This window comes from Somniosus microcephalus, chromosome 10, assembly GCF_052327205.1.
Source record: "Somniosus microcephalus isolate GS21.2 chromosome 10, FLI_Smic_1.0, whole genome shotgun sequence".
In the NCBI taxonomy this organism is placed as follows: Eukaryota; Metazoa; Chordata; class Chondrichthyes; order Squaliformes; family Somniosidae; genus Somniosus; species Somniosus microcephalus.
Genome location: NC_140996.1, coordinates 233,847,540 through 233,870,005, shown reverse-complemented (window position 1 = coordinate 233,870,005; position 22,466 = coordinate 233,847,540). Strand labels below are relative to the sequence as shown.

The following is a 22,466-nucleotide window of genomic DNA, read 5'->3' as shown; positions in this document are numbered from 1 at the left end:
TCCAGCATCCGCAGTATTTTGCTATTGTATTAGTGTTTGGTTCACTGCCACTTCTCTTCTAGGCATGCCCACATTGAAGTAACCCCACTATTTAAAAAAGGTGGTAGAGAGAAAACGGGGAATTATAGACTGGTAAGCCTGACATCGGTAGTGGGGGAAATGCTAGAGTCCATTATTAAAGATGTAATAGCAGAGCACTTGGAAAACAGTGACAGGATCGGACAAAGTCAACATGGCTTTACAAAAGGTAAATCGTGCTTGACTAACCTACTGAAATTTTTTGAGGATGTAACTGGTAGAATAGGTAAGGGAGAACCAGTGAATGTGGTGTATTTGGACTTTCAGAAGGTTTTCGATAAGGTCCCGCATAAGAGGTTGGCGTGCAAAGTTAAAGCACATGGAATTGGGGGTAAGGTACTGACTTGGATAGAGAACTGGTTGGCAGACAGGAAGCAAAGAGTTGGAATAAACAGGTCTTTTTCCGAGTGGCAGGCAGTGACGAGTGGGGTACCGCAGGGATCGGTGCTAGGACCCCAGCTATTCACAATATATATTAATGATCTAGACGAGGGAACTAGATGTAATATCTCCAAGTTTGCAGATGACACAAAGCTGGGTGGGCGTGTGTGCTGTGAGGAGGATGCAGAGAAACTCCAGTATGATTTGGACAGGTTGGGTGTTATGTCTGACATTGGTGATAGGTACTCGATTGCCTTGGCCTGAGCGCATGGAGTTTGATAGTGCTGTTATCGTTGTATTGTGTCTGACATGGGATATAGGTATTCGATTGCTTTTGCCTGGGAGAGTGTGTTTTGATCAGCCATTAAAAGCAACATGAACTGAGCTCTGCATACGGCCTCTGGATTATCTTTGCAAATGCAACATTGGGTAATTGGGCAGATGCATGGCAGATGCAGTTGTTATGTATTGTGTGTTCTATTGTGTGTTCTCCTCCCACCTGTGGTGGCGCTGTCACAGGAGATAAATGGTTGGGTATTCTCTCGGTTAAGTTTAGCTCTCTTTGTTTGGAACTTGCCAGAACTTTCTTTCCTTCCAATAAAGCACTTCATGTTTGAATCTCTGCGTTCTGAGTCCTAAATTGTGTCTAGGTAGAAAGGTACAGACACAACAAGTGGCAACGAGGAGTGGATGAATCCGCGTACGTTACGGGTGCAGTGAGTAAACAGAAAATTTAATTTGAAACGTGAGATGGCTACTATATTAGGAAACATAGGTGATTTTGATGAAAATGTGGAGCAATGGAGCGCATATACGGAACGTTTTGACTATTTTGTATTGGTGAATGCGGTGGCAAATGAAAAGGTCGTGCCTACCTTTTTGAGTGTAATCGGGCCGAAGACTTTCAATTTACTTCGCAGCCTCGTGCAGCCAGATAAGCCAGGAACTAAAACATATAAGCAACTAGTGGAAATTCTTGGAGCACATTTTTCACCAAAACCTCTGGTTATTGCTGAGAGATTTAGATTTCACAAACGGAATCAAGAGGAGGGGGAATCAGTGACGATGTTTATTGCTGCTTTAAAAAGGTTGTCGGAACACTGCCAGTTCAAGGAGGTGCTGAATGACACCATTAGAGACAGACTTGTGTGTGGTCTGCAAAATGCAGCCACACTGAAGCGCCTTCTTACTGAGGACAACCTTACTCTTGAAAAGGCCATTGAAGTTAGTGTCTCCATGGAGATGGTGGAAAAGGAGGCTCACCAGTTGAGTTCAACAGGGAGAGTTCACAAGGTGTCGTCTGAGCATAAAGGTGCGCGGAACGGCACAAGTTACTGTTGTGGGAAAACGGGCCATCACGCTAATGACTGCTGGTGTACGGAGCTGGAATGCCGAAATTGTGGCAAAAAGGGTCACATTGAACGCGCCTGTAGAGGTAAAAAAAGGACAGAGCTGGGAAGCATAATGTCTGTATTTGGACAAGAGAGGAAAAAGAGTGTTCATTCAGTGCAGTATGATGGAACAAGCAAAACAGAGGGGAGCGACACCTCTGAGGAGGAAGAGGTGCATATACTGACGGTTGCAGGCGGTTCAAATGGCTACTGGGTGTCACCACTGGTGGAGGGACAATCAGTGCAGATGGAGGTGGACACAGGCGCGGCTGTGTCCCTTGTTTCAGACACTGTCTACAACAAAATGCTAAAGCATCTTACCCTTCAGCCAACAAACATTGTGCTAAAGACGTATACCAGCAAACCTGTGGCCATGAGAGGCGTCATTGAGGTGACAGTTAAATTGAACGGACAGACTGCAAAACTGCCATTATATGTGGTAAAGGGAAATTACCCATTGCTACTGGGACGTGCGTGGCTAGAGAAAATCACGCTGGACTGGCCTGCAGTCCGCATGATGTCAAAAGGGGAGTCAGGTCTGACTGCAGTGTTAAACAAACATGCAGAACTCTTCAATGGGGAACTTGGGAGCATGAAAAAGATCAGCGTGAGACTGGACATTAAACCTGACAGCAAGCCGAAGTTTCACAAAGCCCGACCTGTACCCTATGCAATTAGGCCAAAAGTTGAGGCTAACTTGGAGGCCTTAGTCGAAAATGGAGTCCTGGAGCCTGTGAGCGTGAGCAAATGGGCCACACCCATTGTTCCTGTCCTGAAAAAGGATGGATCTGTTTGAATCTGCGGGGATTTTAAAGTGACTATTAACCCGGTGCTGTCTGTGGAACAGTACCCTCTTCCCCTCATTGATGATCTTTTTACGGGCCTGGCCGGAGGGCAAAAGTTCAGCAAAATAGACTTATGCCAGGCTTATCTACAAATGCATGTCGATGACAAATCAAAGGAGCTGCTGACAATTGTGACACACAAGGGGCTATACAGGTACTGCTGCCTTCCGTTTGGAATTACGTCGGCCCCTGCTCTATTCCAAAGGGCAATGGATCAGATTTTGAGTGGACTGCCAGGAGTCCAGTGCTACCTGGACGACATCCTTGTCACTGGGACAAATGAGGATCATCTCCTGAACTTGGATGTGACACTACAACGACTGAGAGAGTACGGACTCAGAGTTCGTAAAGACAAATGTGAATTCTTTCAGTCTTCAGTTGAGTACCTGGGGCATGTGATTGACGCTACTGGACTGCATAAGGCGCCGCCAAAGGTCAAGGCGATCGTGGAGGCCCCAGCACCCCAGAATGTGAGCCAGTTACGTTCATTTCTGGGGCTACTTAACTACTATGGGAAGTTTATTCCAGACTTAGCAACATTGCTGAAGCCGTTACATCAGTTGCTATGTCAAGGCAAAACATGGAAATGGACTGAACTGTGCAACGAAGCTTTTGCCCAAGCAAAGAAAGCATTGCTGAATTCGGAGGTCCTGACACACTTCGACCCAAAGCTACCCGTGCAGCTAGCAGGTGATGCATCGCCATATGGTGTGGGAGCAGTCATATCCCACATCATGCCTTCGGGTGAAGAGAAACCTATCGCCTTCGCATCACGCACCTTGAACAAGGCCGAGAGTAACTATGTGCAGATCGAGCGCGAGGCCTTGGGAATCATTTTTGGAATTCGAAAATTTCATCAGTACCTCTTTGGGAGAAGGTTCACACTCCTGACAGACCACCGTCCATTGACTTCAATCTTCAGGCCCCACACCGGAATTCCATCTCTCGCTGCAAGCAGGATGCAAAGGTGGGCTTTACTGTTGTCAGGACACACATACGACATCAAATATCGCAAATCAGACTTGCACGGCAAAGCAGACGGTCTCTCGAGGCTACCCTTGCCTGTTACTCCCCCAGAGCCTCGTCAGATAGACATCTTCTACTTTAGACAAGCGGAGGGAGCACCTGTCACTGCGGTTCAGGTGCGAAGGTACACCCGCAACGATCCAGTCCTGTCTGAGGTAATGGACGATGTCATTCGAGGGAGAGCGATAGGAGATTCTCCTAGTTTGAAACCTTACGTTTCAAAAAGAAATGAGCTCTCCGTCCAGGCAGGTTGTCTTCTTTGGGGATGCCGTGTCATCATTCCGCCACCTCTGAGGGAACCTATACTGCAACAACTTCATACAGGCCACAGTGGGATGGTTCGGATGAAGGAAATGGCAAGAAGCTACTTCTGGTGGCCAGGTCTCGATGGGAATATTGAGGAGAAAGCCAAAACATGTTCCCCATGTCAAAGGGTCCGGAATGTTCCACAGCTGGCAACCCTACACCCCTGGGATTGGCCTGCAGAAGTGTGGCAGCGAGTACATGTGGACTTCGCCGGTCCTTTCGAAGGGAAGATGTTTATGGTGGTTGTGGACGCTCGTAGCAAGTGGCCAGAGGTCGCTGTGATGAGGTCTATCACGGCAGAGAAAACAATTGAGAAACTTGGTGAGATGTTCAGCCGTTATGGCTCACTGAACAACTCGTAAGTGACAATGGTCCACAATTTGTATCACAGGAGTTTGCAACCTTCCTGCATGTGAATGGTGTCCAACACATCAGGTCTGCGCCCTATCATCCCTCTACTAACGGCCAGGCAGAAAGGTTCGTGCAAACTTTGAAGCACGCCTTGAAGGCATCGCAAGGTCAGGGCTCAATCCACCAACGTCTGAACAGCTTCCTGTTGTCTTACAGGAATGAGCCGCATGCCACAGCCAAAACTTCCCCCGCTTCGCTCATGATGAAGAGGCAGCTGCGGACAAGTTTTGACTTACTCAAACCTCCAAGGGCAGAGCAGGTTGTCCATCATCAACAACAAGCACAAGTTGAAAAGAGAGAGAAAAGAGCCAAGGAGAGACGGTTTCATCCGGGAGAGCACATCCTAGCTCGAAACTACAACACTGGACTGAAATGGGTTCCTGCTACGGTGATCGCGCAGACGGGCCCTGTGTCTTACACGGTTGAGACTGCTGAGGACGTCATCTGGAGAAGACACACAGATCAACTGTTGCTAGGAGCAGAGACAGCCACAGAGGCTCCAACGGCTGGTTGGCCTGAACTGTTTCCGAATGATACCACAAACCAGCATCCTTTGCTACAGTGCTCTTCTCCAACACAGGAAGTCAAAGAGACTGTTCCACCTGTGCAAACTCCTGACTTTCAACTGACACAGGCACCTTCTCCATCCAGGCCTGTTTCAATGCCTACTGCTGTGGAAGCCAGCGATGACCGCCGGTATCCTGTCAGAGAGCGGCGGCCTCCAAGACGCTTGGATCTGTAGGCTTAGTGACTTACCCACAAGACTGGGGCAGAATAAACCCCAGGGTAAAGTCAGGGTTTGAGGCAGTCTACCTCTACCCTAGGTTAGTTGAGTGCATTGAAAGTAACTTACCTGTTGAGGAATAACGTGGACCTTCCATCTAAGAGGGGAGGAAATGTTATGTATTGTGTGTTCTATTGTGTGTTCTCCTCCCACCTGTGGTGGCGTTGTCACAGGAGATAAATGGTTGGGTATTCTCTCGGTTAAGTTTAGCTCTTTGTTCGGAACTTGCCAGAACTTCCTTTCCTTCCAATAAAGCACTTCATGTTTGAATCTCTGAGTTCTGAGTCCTAAATTGTGTCTAGGTAGAAAGGTACCGACACAACAGCAGTATAATGTGGATAAATGCAAGGTTAAGTGGGGTTTTGTGGGGTCCATGTGCTCCCCATTGTATAAATGGCATCCCATTACAATTTCTCTACTGTTGCGGCCCAGCTCTTCCTCACTGCCACCTCTCTCGACCCCTCCACGGTCTCTAAATTGTTAGACTACTTGTCCAACATCCAGTTCTGGATGAGCAGAAATTTTCTCCAATTAAATATTGGGAAGACCAAAGCCTTTGTTTTTGGTCCGCGCCACAAACTCCGTTCCCTAGCCACTGACTCCATCCCTCTCCCTAACATCTGTCTGAGGCTGAACCACACTGTTCGCAACCTTGGTGTCATATTTGACCCTGAAATGAGCTTCCGACCACATATCCGCAGTATCACTAAGACTGCATATTTCCACCTACGTAACATCGCCCGTCTCTGGGTCTAGAGGTGTAAATGGGAATAGCAGAATCATCAACAGCTGCCGTCCGAATCAATCTCCCACAATAGACTAAAAAGGATACGAACAAGATGAGGCAAGGTATAGAAAACAGTACAAGAAGTTCCACATGGAGAGGCAGAGATGGACGAGAGTCCTACAACTAACACTCCTCCCAGCAGAACGGGCTGACGGCGTGTCTGTTGTAATCGTTGCAACTTGAAGTATTAGGCCATTATTGAGCGTAGGAATCGTGTTTTGCGAGTGAGTCAGCTCGTGATTGTTGTGTTCTTTTAAATTTATTAACATATACTCACTACACGCTGTTATAAATCTCATCATCATGAAGAAACGACTCATGAAATAACACTGGACGGCCAGCTGGTGGCGCCGTCCAAGGAGTATAAATACTCGGGCGTGGGCCATTTTGTAAGACAAGGAACTAGTGAAGTACAACTAGCCCTCCATGTTCTGAAACAAGTTGATTAAAGCCTTGCTTTATACTTGAACCAAGTGCGTAGTGAGTTTTATTACGTCACACGCCATATTGGTTCAGTCTCCTTCGGAATCTCTTACAATTGGCGAGTGCAGGAGAAGGAGACTGCAGTGGGTTTAGGATTTTAAAAAGTACAGGGGTCCCACGGTGATCTGTCGGTACCACGGATCAACCAGGGTTAGAACTGTGATACAACCACAGGGGTGATGGTTTCCATCCTCCGATTAAGTTGACCATCAGGGATAACAGGGTAAGAGGGAATAGTTGCGATACTAACCAACCAAGTGGATGCTGCCAATGTAGCAGTAAAGGAGGAGGGAGTAGCAATATTGGATAGGATAAAAATAAAGAGGGGGTACTTAAAAGGTTGGCCGCCCGCAAAGTAGAAAAATCGCCTGGTCTGGATGATATGCATCCTAGGTTACGGAGGGAATGATGGAAATTGCGGAGGCTCTGGCCACAAGTTTGGGACAGTAAGCTGTGAGGAGGACACAGAGCCTGCAAAGGGATATAGACAGGTTAAGTGAGTGGGCAATAAGGTGGCAGATGGAGTATAATGTGGGGCAATAGATTGGGAGAAGGGGAAGTGCAACGAGACCTGGGTGTCCTTGTGCACCAGTCGCTGAAGGTAAGCATGCAGGTGCAGCAGGCGGTTAAGAAGGTAAATGGTATGTTGGCCTTCGTAGCGAGAGGGTTCGAGTACAGGAGCAAGGATGTCTTGCTGCAGTTGTACAGGGCCTTAGTGAGACCGCACCTTGAGTATTGTGTGCAGTTTTGGTCGCCTTATCTGAGGAAGGATGTTCTTGCCATGGAAGGAGTGCAGCGAAGATTCACCAGGCTGATACCTGGGATAGCAGGAATGATGTACGAGGGTAGATTGGGTCGATTGGGCTTGTACTCGCTGGAGTTTAGAAGAATGAGAGGGGATCTCATTGAAACTTATAAAATTCTGACAGGACTAGACGGACTAGATGCAGGAAGGATGTTCCCGATGGTCAGGGAGTCCAGAACCAGGGGCACAGTCTAAGGATAAGGGGTAAGCCATTTAGGACAGAGATGAGGAGGAATTTCTTCACCCAGAGAGTGGTGAACCTGTGGAATTCTCTACCACAGAAGGCAGTAGAAGCCAATACATTAAATGTATTCAAGAAGGAGTTGGATATATTTCTTAAGGCTAAAGGGATCAAGGGGTATGGGGAGAAGGCAGGGACCGGGTACTGAATTTGGATGATCAGCCATGATCGCATTGAATGGCGGAGCAGGCTCGAGGGGCCGAATGGCCTACTCCTGCTCCTATCTTCTATGTTTCTAAATGTGAGGTTATTCACTTTGGTAGGAAGAATAGAATATTTTTTAAATGGTGAGAAACTATTAAATGTTAGTCTTCAGTGAGATTTGGTGTCCTCATACAGGAAAGTTAGCATAAAGGTACAACAATAAATTAGGAAGGCAAATGGCATGTTGGCCTTTATTGCAAGGGGTTTAGGGCACAAGAGTAAGGAAGTCTTACTACAATTGCACAGGGCTTTGGTGAGACCACACCTGGAGTACTTTGCACAGTTTGGTCTCCTTATCTGAGAAAGGATATTCTTGCCTTAGAGGCGGTGCAACGAATGTTCACTCGATTGATTCCTGGGATGAGAAAGAAAGACTTGCATTTATATAGCACCTTTCACGACCACCGGACGTCTCAAAGCGCTTTATAGCCAATGAAGTACTTTTGAAGTGGAGTCACTGTTGTGAGAGGGCTGTCCTATGAGGAGAGATTGAGTAGAATGAGCCTAGATTCTCTGGAGTTTAGAAGAATGAGAGGTGATCTCATTGAAACATACAAGATTCTGAGGGGGATTGACAGGGTAGATGCTGAGAGGTTGTTTCCCCTGGCTGGAGAGTCTAGAACCAGGGGGCACAGTCTCAGGATAAGGGGTCGGCCATTTAGGACTGAGATGAGGAGAAATTTCTTCACTCAGAGGGTGGTGAATCTTTGGAATTCTCTGCCCCAGAGGGCTGTGGAGGCTCAGTCGTTGAGTATATTCAAGACTGAGATCGATAGATTTTTGGACTCTAGGGGAATCGAGGGATATGGAGATCGGGCAGGAAAGTGGAGTTGAGGTCGATGGTCAGCCATGATCTTATTGAATGGCGGAGCAGGTTCGAGGGGCCGAATGGCCGACTCCTGCTCCTATTTCTTACGTTATGTTCTAATCCTCCTTAAATATGAGGTGGTACCAGAAGACTGGAGGAGTGCAAATGTTACACACAGGTTAAAAAAAAAAACAGGCAACTACAGGCCAGTCAGCCGAACGTCGGTGGTGGGGTAACTTTAATAATCCAGGACAAAATTAATTGACATTTGGAAGAGTATGGGCTAATACATGAAAGTCAGCACGGATTTGTTAAAGGCAAATTGTGTTTGACTAACTCGATCGAGTTCTTTGATGAAGTAACAGAGAAAGTCAATGAGGGTAGTGCGGTTGATGTGTTTATTGACTTTCAAAAGGCATTTGACAAAGTACCGCATAATAGACTCTCTCCATGGATGCTGCCTAGCCTGCTGAATGTTTCCAGCATTTTCTGTTGTTATCTCAGATTTCCAGTATCCGCAGTATTTTGCTATTGTACTGCATAATAGACTTGTTAGCAAAATTGAAGCCCATGGGATTAAAGGGACAGTGCCACTGTGGATACAAAATTGGCTAAGGGACAGAAAGCAGAGAGTAATGGTGAACGGTTGTTATTCAGACTGGAGGGAAGTGTGCAGTGGTGTTCCCAAGGGAACTCACTGCCTGAAAGGGTGGCAGAGGATAGTAACCGACTTCAGGAGGACATAGACAGACTGGTGAAATGGGAAGACACACGGCAGATGAAATTTAATCCAGAGAAGTGTGAAGTGACGCATTTTGGTAGGAAGAATGGGGAAAGGCAATATGAACTAAATGGTACAATTTTAAAGGGGGCGCAGGAACAGAGAGACCGAGGGGTGTCTGTACACAAATCATTGACGGTGGCAGGAGAAGTTGAGAAGATTGTTAAGAAAGAATACAGGATTCTTGGCTTTATTAATAGAGGAACAGAGTACAAAAGCAAAGAAGTTATGTTAACCTTTTAAAAAAAAATACACTGGTTAGCCCCAGCTGGAGTATTGTGTCCATTCTGGGCACCACACTTCAGGAAGGACGTCAAGGCCTGGGAGAGGGTGCAGAGGAGATTTACTAGAATGATACCAGGAATGAGGGACTTCAGTTATGTGGAGAAGCTGAGGTTGTTCTTAGAGCAGAAACATTTAAGAGACAGGGTTTTTGATCGAGTAAATAAGGAGAAACTGTTTCCAGTGGCTGAAGGGTCGGTAACCAGAGGACACAGATTTAAGGTGATTAGCAAAACATAGAAACATAGAAGATAGGAGCAGGAGTAGGCCATTTGGCCCCTCGAGCCCGCTCCACCATTCGGCCCCTCGAGCCTGCTCCGCCATTCGGCCCCTCGAGCCTGCTCCGCCATTCGGCCCCTCGAGCCCGCTCCGCCATTCAATGCGATCATGGCTGATCATCCAAATTCAGTACCCTGTTCCTGCTTTCTCCCCATATCCCTTGAGCCTTAATAGAACCAGAGGGGACATGAGGAAACATTTTTTTTTTTTTTTTTTAAATAAACGCAGCGAGTTGTTGTGATCTGGAATGCACTGCCTGAAAGGGCGGTGGGAGCAGATTCAATAACTTTCAAAAGGGAATTGGATAAACACTTGAAAAGAAAAGAAAATTGCAGGGCTGGAAAGAGCAGTGGAGTGGAACTAATTGGAGTGCTCTTTCAGAGAGCCGGCACAGGCACGATGGACTGAATGGCCTCCTCCTGTGCTGTATCATTCTAGGATTGCAACAATCCACAATTCAGTGTGCAATGTGGCCATTCACTGCCATCCTCTGGCACTTACATGGCACTACAGTGTATAAAGTTTAAAGCCACACTCCCTTTCAATTGCAGATACCTCAAACTGCTGACACAGACAGATCGCGGTGTTCTGATTTAGTAATTACCCACCGAAGAGGCAATAGTGTTTGGAACCGCCCTCTCCGAACCTCCAGGCCCACAAAACAGAAACAGGGTACAGAGGAGATTTACCAGGATGTTGCCAGGACTGGAGAATATTAGCTATGAGGAAAGATTGGAGAGGCTGGGGTTGTTTTCCTTGAAACAGAGGAGGCTGAGGGAAGGTTTAATTGAGGTGTATAAAATTATGAGGGGCCTGGATAGAGTGGATAGGAAGGACCTATTTCCCTTAGCAGAGAGGTCAATAACCAGGGGGCAGAGATTTAAAGTAATTGGTGGAAGGATTAGAGGGGAGTTGAGGAGAACTTTTTTCACCCAGAGGGTGGTGGGGATCTGGAACTCACTGCCTGAAAGGGTGGTCGAGGCAGAAACCTTCATCGCATTTAAAAAGTACTTGGATATGCACTTGAAGTGCCGCAACCTGCAGGGCTACGGGCCAAGAGCTGGAAAATGAGATTAGACTGAATAGCTCTTTTTCAGCCGGCACAGACACGGTGGGCCGAATGGTCTCCTTCTGTGCCATAAATTTCTATGAAACAGGACAAAGTAGTCAGTGAGAAATGGATAAACAGGACAGAGAGAGGGCTTCGTGGGCCGGGTTGCCAGGGTTAGAGAGATAGGCACAGCAATTTGAACTCCTTTGCATGTTTGCGTCGACTTTTTCTATTAGATTCCTACATGCGCGTCATAATAGAAACTGCCTATGTAAACACGTCACGGTAATTACATCCGCCCGCCAGTGGCGACGCTGCAGCGCCTCAGCCTGTACTGCAGAGAAACTCCTCTGCCGAAACCAGCTCTGCTTCCACCGTCGCACTACGTTTTGTCAAAGTATTATCTAAAAATGAGGACAGGTTGTATAATTTAAAAATATTTTTCAGAACTAAATGTCAAACTATTATAATCTCAACGAAAGGTCAAGGGTCATCATTCATCCCAGCAGAAAACACAAAACAATTAAACGAGAATAATAAAGTCAGCCTATATGGACTGTCAGCACACAGGATGGGGGACATGTGGCGTGGCCGCACAGCTTAAAGGGAACATTGATTGTGAGACCCACTGTTAACCCGAGAATATAAATACAAAAAAAAATACTTTCTGGAGATCTCTATTTATAACTGCAGGCAAGATTAAAAATTTTTCTGGAGGACAAGAATGCCTCTCATTCTCCCCTCCCGAGGGCAATGGTTCGTGCAGGACACGGATCCACCTTACACAAGTTAACATTCTACACGTACGGGCCTAGACAATGAGTCTCAATCGGGTACTCGATCACTATGTACAGCACAGTCCTCTTTTTCCACCCCCCCTAACACTCACAGAGTTGCACACAGCAGGGCTTGCTGGATGCTGCTAGAGCAGGTCAGAGGCTGGGTATTCTGCGGCGAGTGTCTCACTTCCTGACTCTACAAAGGCACAAGTCAGGAGTGTGATGGAATACTCTCCACTTGCCTGGATGAGTGCAGCTCCAACAACACTCAAGAAGCTCGGCACCATCCAGGACCAAGCAGCCCGCTTGATTGGCCCCCCCATCCACCACCTTAAACATTCACTCCCTCCACCACCGGCACACCGTGGCTGCAGTGTGTAGCATCTACAAGATGCACTGCAGCAGCTCGCCAAGGCTTCTTCGGCAGCACCTCCCAAACCCGCGACCTCTTCCACCTAGAAGGACAAGGGCAGCAGATGCATGGGAACACCACCACCTCCAAGTTCCCCTCCAAGTCACACACCATCCTAACTTGGAAATATATCGGCGATTGTTCATCGTTGCTGGGTCAAAATCCTGGCACTCCCTCCCTAACAGCACTGTGGGAGCACCTTTACCACACGGACTGCAGCGGTTCAAGAAGGCGGCTCACCACCACCTTCTCAAGGGGCAACTAGCGATGGGCACTAAATGCCGACCTTGCCAGCGACGCCCACATCCCGTGAATGAATAAAATAAAATGCAGACCAATATATGTCCCCTTCACACACCGATTCGAATATATCTCCTGCTGCTCTGACTCAGACCAGGGATTGAAACTGGGGCACCTCCTGCTCTGCCTGGCTCAGTACCACACCAGGCTGCGTAATTCCCCACGAGTCATTTATTTCCTTTTTTAAACCACTCGCCCCCCCCAAATAACCTCAGGTTCTCATTCCATGGATTCTGGTGATACAGATCCAACGTCCCGGACACGTTGGGCTGTATACAAGGCCCACGCCTTCCCCGCAGAGCACAGTCAATCTCTCCCACCTCCGCCCAGCAGGACGGCCAGGGGACGGTTCGTTTCTAACGCCTCAGCGTGCAGTTGAACTGCTCCGCGAAGGTCTCCAGGAACGGCTCCACAGCCTCAGAGACGGTCACCTCCCTCTTCAGCACTCGGCTCAGGGACGTGACCCCTTTCCCCTCGATGCCGCAGGGAGTGATATATGAGAACCAGAGGAGGTCGGTGTTGCAGTTCAGCGCTAGCCCATGAGAGGTGATGTATCTGCCACAATGAATCCCTGAAAAGAGAGAGAGAGAGAGAGAGAGAGAGAGGGATTAAACGTTCAGACTGCAAACTTTCAACCTCCGAGGGGACATCTGATTCACCCCCTCCTACTCCAGCTGTCACCCCCGCTAATCCTGAACACTCCTGACTCTTACTGGGGTTCAGGCTCCACGTCATGTCCAGCACCTCACCCGAGTACCCATTCTTCCTGGGCTACACTAGATAGTATCGCAAAGATATTTGACCATGGAATGCGTCGCAATTCTGTCCTCGCTCAACTGCTACACAAGTGCTCGATCAAGCAGGGCTCACTGGTAAACAATCAGGAGAGGCAACCCGGTCCAGTTCCTCCCCTCAGAGTTACTGAGTGTCAAGGCCAACTTAGCATCTTCAGTACCACTTGAGCGCAGACCGCCCAACACAGCACAGATCAGCAGATTAAAACTGGGACCTTCGGGGCGGTACAGAGTAGGAGAAGAGAAGAGGGGGACGGTGTAACCTCCCAGCACCCACACCTCACGGGTTAGATACAGAGTAAAGCTCCCTCTACACTGTCCCATCAAACACTCTCAGGGCAGGTACAGCACGGGTTAGATACAGAGTAAAGCTCCCTCTACACTGTCCCATCAAACACTCCCAGGGCAGGTACAGCACGGGTTAGATACAGAGTAAAGCTCCCTCTACACTGTCCCATCAAACACTCCCAGGGCAGGTACAGCACAGGGTTAGATACAGAGTAAAACTCCCTCTCCACTGTCCCATCAAACACTCCCAGGGCAGGTACAGCACGGGTTAGATACAGAGTAAAGCTCCCTCTACACCGTCCCCATCACACACTCCCAGGGCAGGTACAGCACGGGTTAGATACAGAGTAAAGCTCCCTCTACACTGTCCCATCAAACACTCCCAGGGCAGGTACAGCACGGGTTAGATACAGAGTAAAGCTCCCTCTACACTGTCCCATCAAACACCCAAACTCTATAAAACTCAAAATGCTGTTGGCCTTTATTTGCAATGGTTTTCTCTCCCCCAATTGCAATGTTCAGGGAATGATGTATTTGAACCTCGAGATCTCTCTGTCCATCCACAGCCTTCAGTGTCTTTCCATGGTGTATACTCCATCCACAGCCTTCAGTGTCTTTCCATGGTGTATACTCCCAATCCAATTTATTCCCTCCCAAAATATATTAGCTCGCTCTTATCCACATTAATTTGCCTCTGCCCATTCCATTCACCTATCTGTGTGTTCCTGAAGTCTTCTAATGTGGGCCAAGCCGCCACCGTTTGTGTCGTCTGCAAACTTAAAGATTGTTTTCCCTACACCGACCCAACTCAGCTATATTTACAGATAGAACATAGGTGAACCCAGCAGTGACCCCGGGGGTACATCACTTCCACCCTGAGCAACAGCCCTGCCGAACAGGCTCGAGAGGCTGAATGGCCTCCTCCTGTTCCTATGTGACTTTTTCCCAAAGCTCTCCATCGCTGGGGGTTTTCTTCACCTCATGCCTTGATCTGTTGTAGACTCATTGATAGAGATCGATTGCTGTGATTAGTGAACAACTCCATTATCATTGTATCATCGAATACCAAGTTGAACTAGACCGACCATGATCTATTTTCATCTAGCAATTCCTATGCTTGTATGTTACCCTAACCTTTTGTTACCCATCCGTCGACCAGCTTTCTATCCGTGCTGCTACATTACCTCTTACACCGTCTGCCTCAATGTTTGGAACAAGCCTCTTGTGAGGCACCTTATCAAGCGCCTTCTTAAAGTCCATGTACGTAAGAACATAAGAATTAGGAGCAGGAGTCGGCCATACGGCCCCTCGAACCTGCTCCGCCATTCAATAAGATCATGGCTGATCATCGACCTCAACTGCACTTCCCGCCCGATCCCCATATCCCTCGATTCCCCTAGAGTCCAAAAATCTATCAATCTCAGCCTTCAATATACTGAAAGACTCAGCATTCACAGCCCTCTGGGGCAGAGAATTCCAAAGATTCACCACCCTCTGAGTGAAGAAATTCCTCCTCATCTCGGTCTTAAATGGCCGACCCCTTATCCTGAGACTGTGCCCCCTGGTTCTAGACTCTCCAGCCAGGGGAAACAACCTCTCAGCATCTACCCTGTCAATCCCCCTCAGAATCTTATATCACCTCTCTTTCTTCTAAACTCTAGAGAGCACCAGACCTCCCTCTAACGTGGGCCCCGGTCAGAGATTTCCTCCACCCCCTCCAGAGAGACGGCGACATCGCTTACCAATAGCACAGATTTTGTCGTCTCCGACCCACACGCCAGTGTCAGGTGACGTCTCTGCGTTGATGCCAAACCTGCTGCACAGCCGGACGGCGGTCCTCTCCAGCTCGCCCACGTACCACCGCACGCTCTTCCTGAAGTGGGCCAGGTTGAGGATGGGGTAGCACACCAGCTGGCCGGGGCCGTGGAAGGTGATCAGCCCGCCTCGGTCTGCCCGGTGGAACTCCGCCCCCAGCCGCTTCAATCGCTCCTCCTCCTCGGTCGGATAGCGCGCCGTCCTGATCCCGACGGTGTAAACGGGAGTGTGCTCGCACAGGAGCAGCGCGTTGACCAGCGGCTCGGCGGTGGGCAGCTGGGACAGGGCGTCGAGGTGGCGCCGGATGAAGCTCCGCTGCACTCGCAGCGCGTTTGCATAAGAAATCCTGCCCAGGTTCACCACTTCGATCACGGGCTTCACAACAGTCATGGCGGCGAACCCAGACTGCAGGGTGTAGAGAATAAGAAAGTAAGAACTTGTGTTTACCTAGTGCCTTTCACGGCCTCAGGACGTCCCAAAGCGCTTTACAGCCAATGAAGTACTTTTTGAAGTGTAGTCACTGTTGTAATGTAGGAAACGTGGCAGCCAATTTGTGCACGACAAGCTCCCACAAACAGCAATGTGATAATGACCAGTTACAGGAAACTTTGGTTTATCCGGAGGTTGTATGTCCGGAATACTCGATCTAACGGCAAAAATCAGGAGCCGTTTTCTGTAAGTTTTTTTTTAGATCTCGTTCTTTTTTTTCCCCCCAGTCAGCCACTGCAAGGTCTGTAGCTATAGCAACAGCTTCAGCTAGAGACGCTTGCAGCTGCAGCCGGCTCTTTAGAAGCTGTTGCTAAGCAACAGTGTTTGTTGTCAGATACGGAGATGAAAACCTCCGTATGCTTCAACATTAACTTTGTATGTCTGGCAGTTTTGATAGATCGGCAACACGCCAGTCCCGTCGGTGCCGGATATCACAAAGTTTCCTGTAATCTGTTTTGGTGATGTTGGTTGAGGGATAACTATTGACCAGGACAATAACTTCTAACCCTCTGACATGAATCAGTCATTCATGTGGAAAGGACTTATGAAATAATACTGGGTGGCCTGGTGGTGGCGCTGTCCAGGGAGAGTAGAAATACTCGGGCATGGGCCCAGCTTGCTCAGGACATTCTTTAACAGGAACTAGTGAAGGACACAACTAGACCTCCATGTTGTAAAACAGCTGATTAAAGCTTTGTTTAACGCTTAGACCAAGTGCCTAGTAGTTTTCTTATGTCACCCTCAAAGAAAAAAACTAATTGGTTGATCTCTAAACTATCCGTCCCTTTCAATTTGCCAGCAGATGAGCGAGATTTAATTGAGGACAGTCTGATTGGGGCGCGACAAGATCCCGAGAAGCAGAGAACTCACGGTGGATCGTTGCCTGCTCCCGCTCTCGGATCGTGACGGATCCGGAACAGATCCAAGCCGCTGGGCGTAGGAGGAAGAGGAAGAGGGCAGTCGTCGCAGCAGGGCCAGCAGAATCTGAATGAGCGGTCAGAAAACTTTGTATTCTAGAGGGACCAAACTGCACGATTATTCTCTGCTCCCACAGTTTACATCTCCTTTGTACTATCCTGCATTTTGTTCTCTGTTCGTTTTATGTAAAAAAAAAGTAAAAATTGATGAAATGCAGAAGACAAAGCGACTGAGTTGTCTCTGAATCTGGTTCGATGAGCTTCTCATGAAAAGAAAGAAATTGCATTGATATAGCACCCTATCACGTCCCTCAGAAATGTTTCAAAGGGCTCTGTGCAAAATTTGAAGTGTAGTCTTCGTTGGCAATTAGCACACAATTATTTTGCACAAAGCAAGATCCCACAAACAGCAATGAGAGGCATGTCCAGTTAAAATGTCTTTTTAAGTGATATTGGATGAGGAAGGAACGTTAGCCACTGGGACAGGCATATGAGGCTGTTTCTTCCGAAGGACGGCTCCTCGAACCGTGCAGCACTCTCTTGGTACTGCACTGGAGTAGCACCCTGAATTACGTACAGAGGTTCTGGACTGGGGCTGAAAGAATAAGTGGGTAACACTTCGTCCGTTGTTTGTCAGTGTAATGGCAGACTCCCGTCAGTCCTTTGAACAAACTGTCCCTGTGCTCGCTGTTCCGTGCAGGTTGGTTTTAACTGACGTGTTCTGGGCATGTCACGGATTGCGGTTGTTTCAACGTCAGATGTCTCCTGGGACGTTCAGAGTCTCTGATCGCGATGCTCGCTCACTCCGGTTCAGACATCCGTGTGTACACCTTCCTCCGGCACTGACTGTGAAAGCTTCTGTTCGGCCTGGCGTCATAGAAATTTTGAGTGAAGGCTGGGGGTCCAGTGTGCACTACATCGACCCAGTGGTAGAGAACAGCGAGCAGAAAGACCACCACGCCCAGGCAGTTTACAAAGTAAAGGAGCTCAGCTTCGCTCATCTCATGGGTCTGGGAAAGGAGATAAAAGAATCAAATCCGGATTTGCTCAACCGGTTTCAGACCTGCTTCTATATAATTAGTCACAGATCTATCAATTATCAGTGGGTTTGTTATCCAGTAGTGATTCTGGTTATGAACTGTTCACAGCCTTGGTGTCATATTTGTCCCCGAGATGAGCTTCCGACCACATAACCGCGCCATCACTAAGACCACCTATTTCCACCTCCGTAGCATCGCCTGACTCCGCTACGCCTCAGCTCATCTGCTGCTGAAACCCTCATCCATGCCTTTGTTAGCTCTAAGCTTGACTATTCCAACGCACTCCTGGCTGATTTCCCACATTCTACCCTCCGTAAACTTGAGGTCATCCAAAACTCTGCTGCCCGTTTCCGAACTCACACCAAGTCCCGTTCACCCATCACCCCCTGTGCTCGCTGACCTACATTGGCTCCCGGTTCAGCAACGCCTCAATTTTAAAATTCTCATCCTTGTTTTCAAATCCCTCCATGGCCTCGCCCCTCCCTATCTCGGTAATCACCTCCAGCCCCACAACCCTCCGAGATAGCGAGAGGGTTCGAGTACAGGAACAAGGATGACTTGCTGCAGTTGTACAGGGCCTTGGTGAGACCACACCTTGAGTATTGTGTGCAGTTTTGGTCGCCTTATCTGAGGAAGGATGTTCTTGCCATGGAGGGAGTTCAGCGAAGATTCACCAGGCTGCTACCTGGGATGGCAGGAATGATGTATGAGGCGGGATTGGGTCGATTGGGCTTATAATTGCTGGAGTTTAGAAGAATGAGAGGGGATCTCATTGAAACTTATAAAATACTAACAGGACTAGATAGACTGGATGCAGGAAGGATGTTCCCGATGGCTGGGGAGTCCAGAACCAGGGGTCACAGTCTAAGGATAAGGGGTAAAGCATTTAGGGCTGAGATGAGGAGGAATTTCTTCACCCAGAGTGGTGAACCTGTGGAATTCTCTACCACAGAAGGCAGTAGAGGCCAATTCATTAAATATATTCAAGAAGGAGTTAGATATATTTCTTAAGGCTAAAGGGATCAAGGGATATGGGGAGAAGGCAGGGACAGGGTACTGAATTTGGATGATCAGCCATGATCGCATTGAATGGCGGAGCAGGCTCGAGGGGACGAATGGCCTACTCCTGCTCCTATCTTCTATGTTTCTATGTTTCTGTAACGGCGCTCCTCTAATTCTGGCCTCTTGAGCTTCCCCTGATTATAATCGCTCCACCATTGGCGGCCGTGCCTTCAGCTGCCAAGGCCCTAAGCTCTGGAATTCCCTCCCTAACCTCTCCGGCTCGCCACCTCTCTCTCTTCCTTTAAGATGCTCCTTAAAACCTACCTCTATAACCAAGCTTTTGGTCATCTGCCCTAATATCTTCTTATATGGCTTGGTGTCAAATTTTGTTTTATAACGCTCCTGTGAAGCGCCTTGGGATGTTTTCCTACATTAAAGGCGCTATATAAATACAAATTTTTGAACTAGCAACCTAAGATATTGGGAGTTCAAATCCCACCATGGCACATTGCAAAATTGCATTCAATGAATCTGATGATTTGCGGGCAGACATCAGATAAAATGACCTTGAAAGCTGCCGGAGTGTCGTTAAAAACCCAACTGGTTCACTAATGACCTTCACAGAAAGGAACCTGCCACCTCTACTTAGTCTGTTTACACACAGCTCCCGTCCACAGTCAGATGGTTGTGGGTTCAAGTTCCACTCTATAATCCAGGCTGACACACCAGAGCCAGTACTTCAACAGTGCGGCGCTCTTTGAGGGCCAGTACTGAGGGAGCGCCGCACTGTCGGAGGGGAGCGCCGCACTGTCGGAGGGGCAGCACTGAGGGAGCGCCGCACTGTCGGAGGGGCAGCACTGAGGGAGCGCCGCACTGTCGGAGGGGCAGCACTGAGGGAGCGCCGCACTGTCGGAGGGGCAGCACTGAGGGAGCGCCGCACTGTCGGAGGGGCAGCACTGAGGGAGCGCCGCACTGTCGGAGGGGCAGCACTGAGGGAGCGCCGCACTGTCGGAGGGGCAGCACTGAGGGAGCGCCGCACTGTCGGAGGGGCAGTACTGAGGGAGCGCCGCACTGTCGGAGGGGCAGTACTGAGGGAGCGCCGCACTGTCGGAGGGGCAGTACTGAGGGAGCGCCGCACTGTCGGAGGGGCAGTACTGAGGGAGCGCCGCACTGTCGGAGGGGCAGTACTGAGGGAGCGCCGCACTGTCGGAGGGGCAGTACTGAGGGAGCGCCGCACTGTCGGAGGGGCAGTACTGAGGGAGCGCCGCACTGTCGGAAGTGCCGTCTTTCGGATGAGACGCTAAACAGAGGCCCCATCTGCCCTCTCAGGTGGACGTAAAAGATTGCACGGGGACTATTTCAAAGAGCAGGGGAGTTATCCCTGGTGCCCATATTTATCCCTCAACCAACATCGCTAAAAACAGATTATCTGGTCATTATCACATTGTGGGAGCTTGCTGTGCACAAATTAGCTGCCGCCTTTCCTACATTACATAGAAACATAGAAGATAGGAGCAGGAGTAGGCCATTCGGCCCCTCGAGCCTGCTCCGCCATTCAATGAGATCATGGCTGATCATCCAAATTCAGTACCCTGTCCCTGCCTTCTCCCCATATCCCTTGATCTCTTTAGCCTTAAGAAATATATCTAACTCCTTCTTGAATATATTTAATGAATTGGCCTCCACTGCCTTCTGTGGTAGAGAATTCCACAGGTTCACCACTCTCTGGGTGAAGAAATTCCTCCTCCTCTCTGTCTTAAATGGCTTACCCCTTATCCTTAGACTGTGACCCCTGGTTCTGGACTCCCCCGCCGTCGAGAACATCCTTCCTGCGTCTAGTCTGTCTAGTCCTGTTAGAATTTTATAAGTTTCAATGAGATCCCCTCTCATTCTTCTAAACTCCAGTGAGTATAAGCTCAATCGACCCAATCTCTCCTCATACATCATTCCTGCCATTCCAGGTATCAGCCTGGTGAATCTTCGCTGCACTCCCTCCATGGCAAGAACATCCTTCCTCAGATAAGGTGACCAAAACTGCACACAATACTCAAGGTGTGGTCTCACCAAGGCCCTGTACAACTGCAGCAAGACATCCTTGTTCCTGTACTCGAATCCTCTCGCTATGAAGGCTCTAAGAAGCGCCACTACAAAGGCCAACATACCATTTGCCTTCTTAACCGCCTGCTGCATCTGCATGCTTACCTTCAGCGACTGGTGCACAAGGACACCCAGGTCTCGTTGCACTTCCCCTTCTCCCAATCTATTGCCGTTCAGATAATAATCTGCCTTCCTGTTTTTGCCACCAAAGTGGATAACCTCGCATTTATCCACATTATTACAACAGTGACCGCACTTCATTGGCTGTAAAGCGCTTTGGGACGTCCCGAGGTCGCGAAAGGCGCTGCAGAAATGCAAGTTCTTTCCTTATGTGGAATGCTCTCTGCAGTGGCATAGAAGGCCAGTTGTAAAAAAAAACACTACAAAAGCACCCTCCACTTTCTCACGGGCGGCCAACCATTTCCAAAAATATGTTAACCACCCTGTGACCCATCCGAGTGACAGTAACTCCAGTGAGGTTCTGGACTGCCCTGCCAACCATTATAGAACCTTAATGTTGAATAGTTTGTAAAACTCAATACCTGATCTGTTACCCTTCAGTATATTAGAATAAATAAACCAGAAGAGAGAAAAAAAAATCAGGTGAAGTGAGAACTAAACCTGCCTGTTGCCTTCTCAGTGAACCTTGGGCGCCGCCATTTTATCAACCTTTACCCCCTTTCCCAATTTAAACATAATTTTTTAAAATAATTATTTTCCTTTATGTCGGGTCTTTTTTTCCCGTCCGTTAGCAAACACAGATTGATTTTTGTGGGTGGGGGGCCTGGTTGAGAGTGCTCGGCCCGGTTGCCAGGGGTGACGGACTGGCCCCGCCCCCTCCTGTGGGTGACCCCTGACGCCCCGCGAGCTCCGCTTTGGCGCCATGGAGGAGCTCGAGCTGGCGGCGGAGAACATCGAGGAGCTGGTGGCGGACGAGAATCGGATCGTGAGAGAAACCCGGGGGGAGGGGGGGAGAGAGAGGATAAACCGGGCGAGCGAGGATAAACGGGGGGAGAGGGAGAGAGGATAAACGGGGGGGAAGAGGGAGAGAGGATAAACGGGGGTGGAGAGGGAGAGAGGATAAACGGGGGTGGAGAGGGAGAGAGGATAAACGGGGGGGGAGAGAGGATAAACGGAGGGAGAGGGATAAACGGAGGGAGAGGATAAAGGGGGGAGAGAGGATAAACGGGGGTGGGGGAGAAGATAGAGGATAAACGGGGCGGGCGGGGGGGGGGTGGAGAAGAGGATAAACGGGGGTGGGGGAGAGAGTGGATAAACGGAGGGAGAGGATAAACGGGGGTGGGGGAGAAGAGAGGATAAACGGGGGTGGGGGAGAAGAGAGGATAAACGGGGGTGGGGGAGAAGAGAGGATAAACGGGGGTGGGGGAGAAGAGAGGATAAACGGGGGTGGGAGAGAAGAGAGGATAAACGGGGGGGGGGAAGAGAGGATAAACGGGGGTGGGGGAGAGAGAGGATAAACGGGGGTGGGAGAGAGAGGATAAACGGGGGGGGAAGAGAGGATAAACGGGGGGGGAAGAGAGGATAAACGGGGGTGGGGGAGAAGAGAGAGGATAAACGGGGGGGGGAGAG

General features: G+C 49.0%; 2 protein-coding genes across 5 annotated transcripts in view; one reads left to right on the top strand and one right to left on the bottom strand.

Moving 5' to 3' along the window:
• Positions 1–8,771: 8,771 nt before the first annotated feature.
• lipt2 (lipoyl(octanoyl) transferase 2) lies at positions 8,772–21,666 on the bottom strand. Of its 2 annotated transcripts, none has more exons than XM_085999800.1 (3): positions 21,419–21,666; positions 15,259–15,736; positions 8,772–13,005 (listed from the first exon to the last, which is right to left on the bottom strand). In XM_085999800.1, exons 2-3 carry the CDS (start codon positions 15,719–15,721, stop codon positions 12,791–12,793), a joined length of 678 nt encoding a protein of 225 aa, XP_085855926.1. In that variant the 5' UTR covers positions 15,722–15,736; positions 21,419–21,666; the 3' UTR covers positions 8,772–12,790. The 2 variants fall into 2 exon arrangements, with proteins under 2 accessions (XP_085855926.1, XP_085855925.1); XM_085999799.1 differs by lacking the exon at positions 21,419–21,666 and adding an exon at positions 16,691–16,774.
• A 51-nt stretch (positions 21,667–21,717) lies between these two features.
• pold3 (polymerase (DNA-directed), delta 3, accessory subunit) overlaps positions 21,718–22,466 on the top strand; it is a 31,077-nt gene continuing 30,328 nt past the window's right edge. For all 3 annotated transcript variants that reach the window (XM_085999795.1, XM_085999796.1, XM_085999794.1), the window contains exon 1: positions 21,718–21,822. In XM_085999795.1, the coding sequence (XP_085855921.1) occupies positions 21,760–21,822 (63 nt within the window). In that variant the 5' untranslated portion in view covers positions 21,718–21,759. The remainder of the gene's footprint in view (positions 21,823–22,466) is intronic.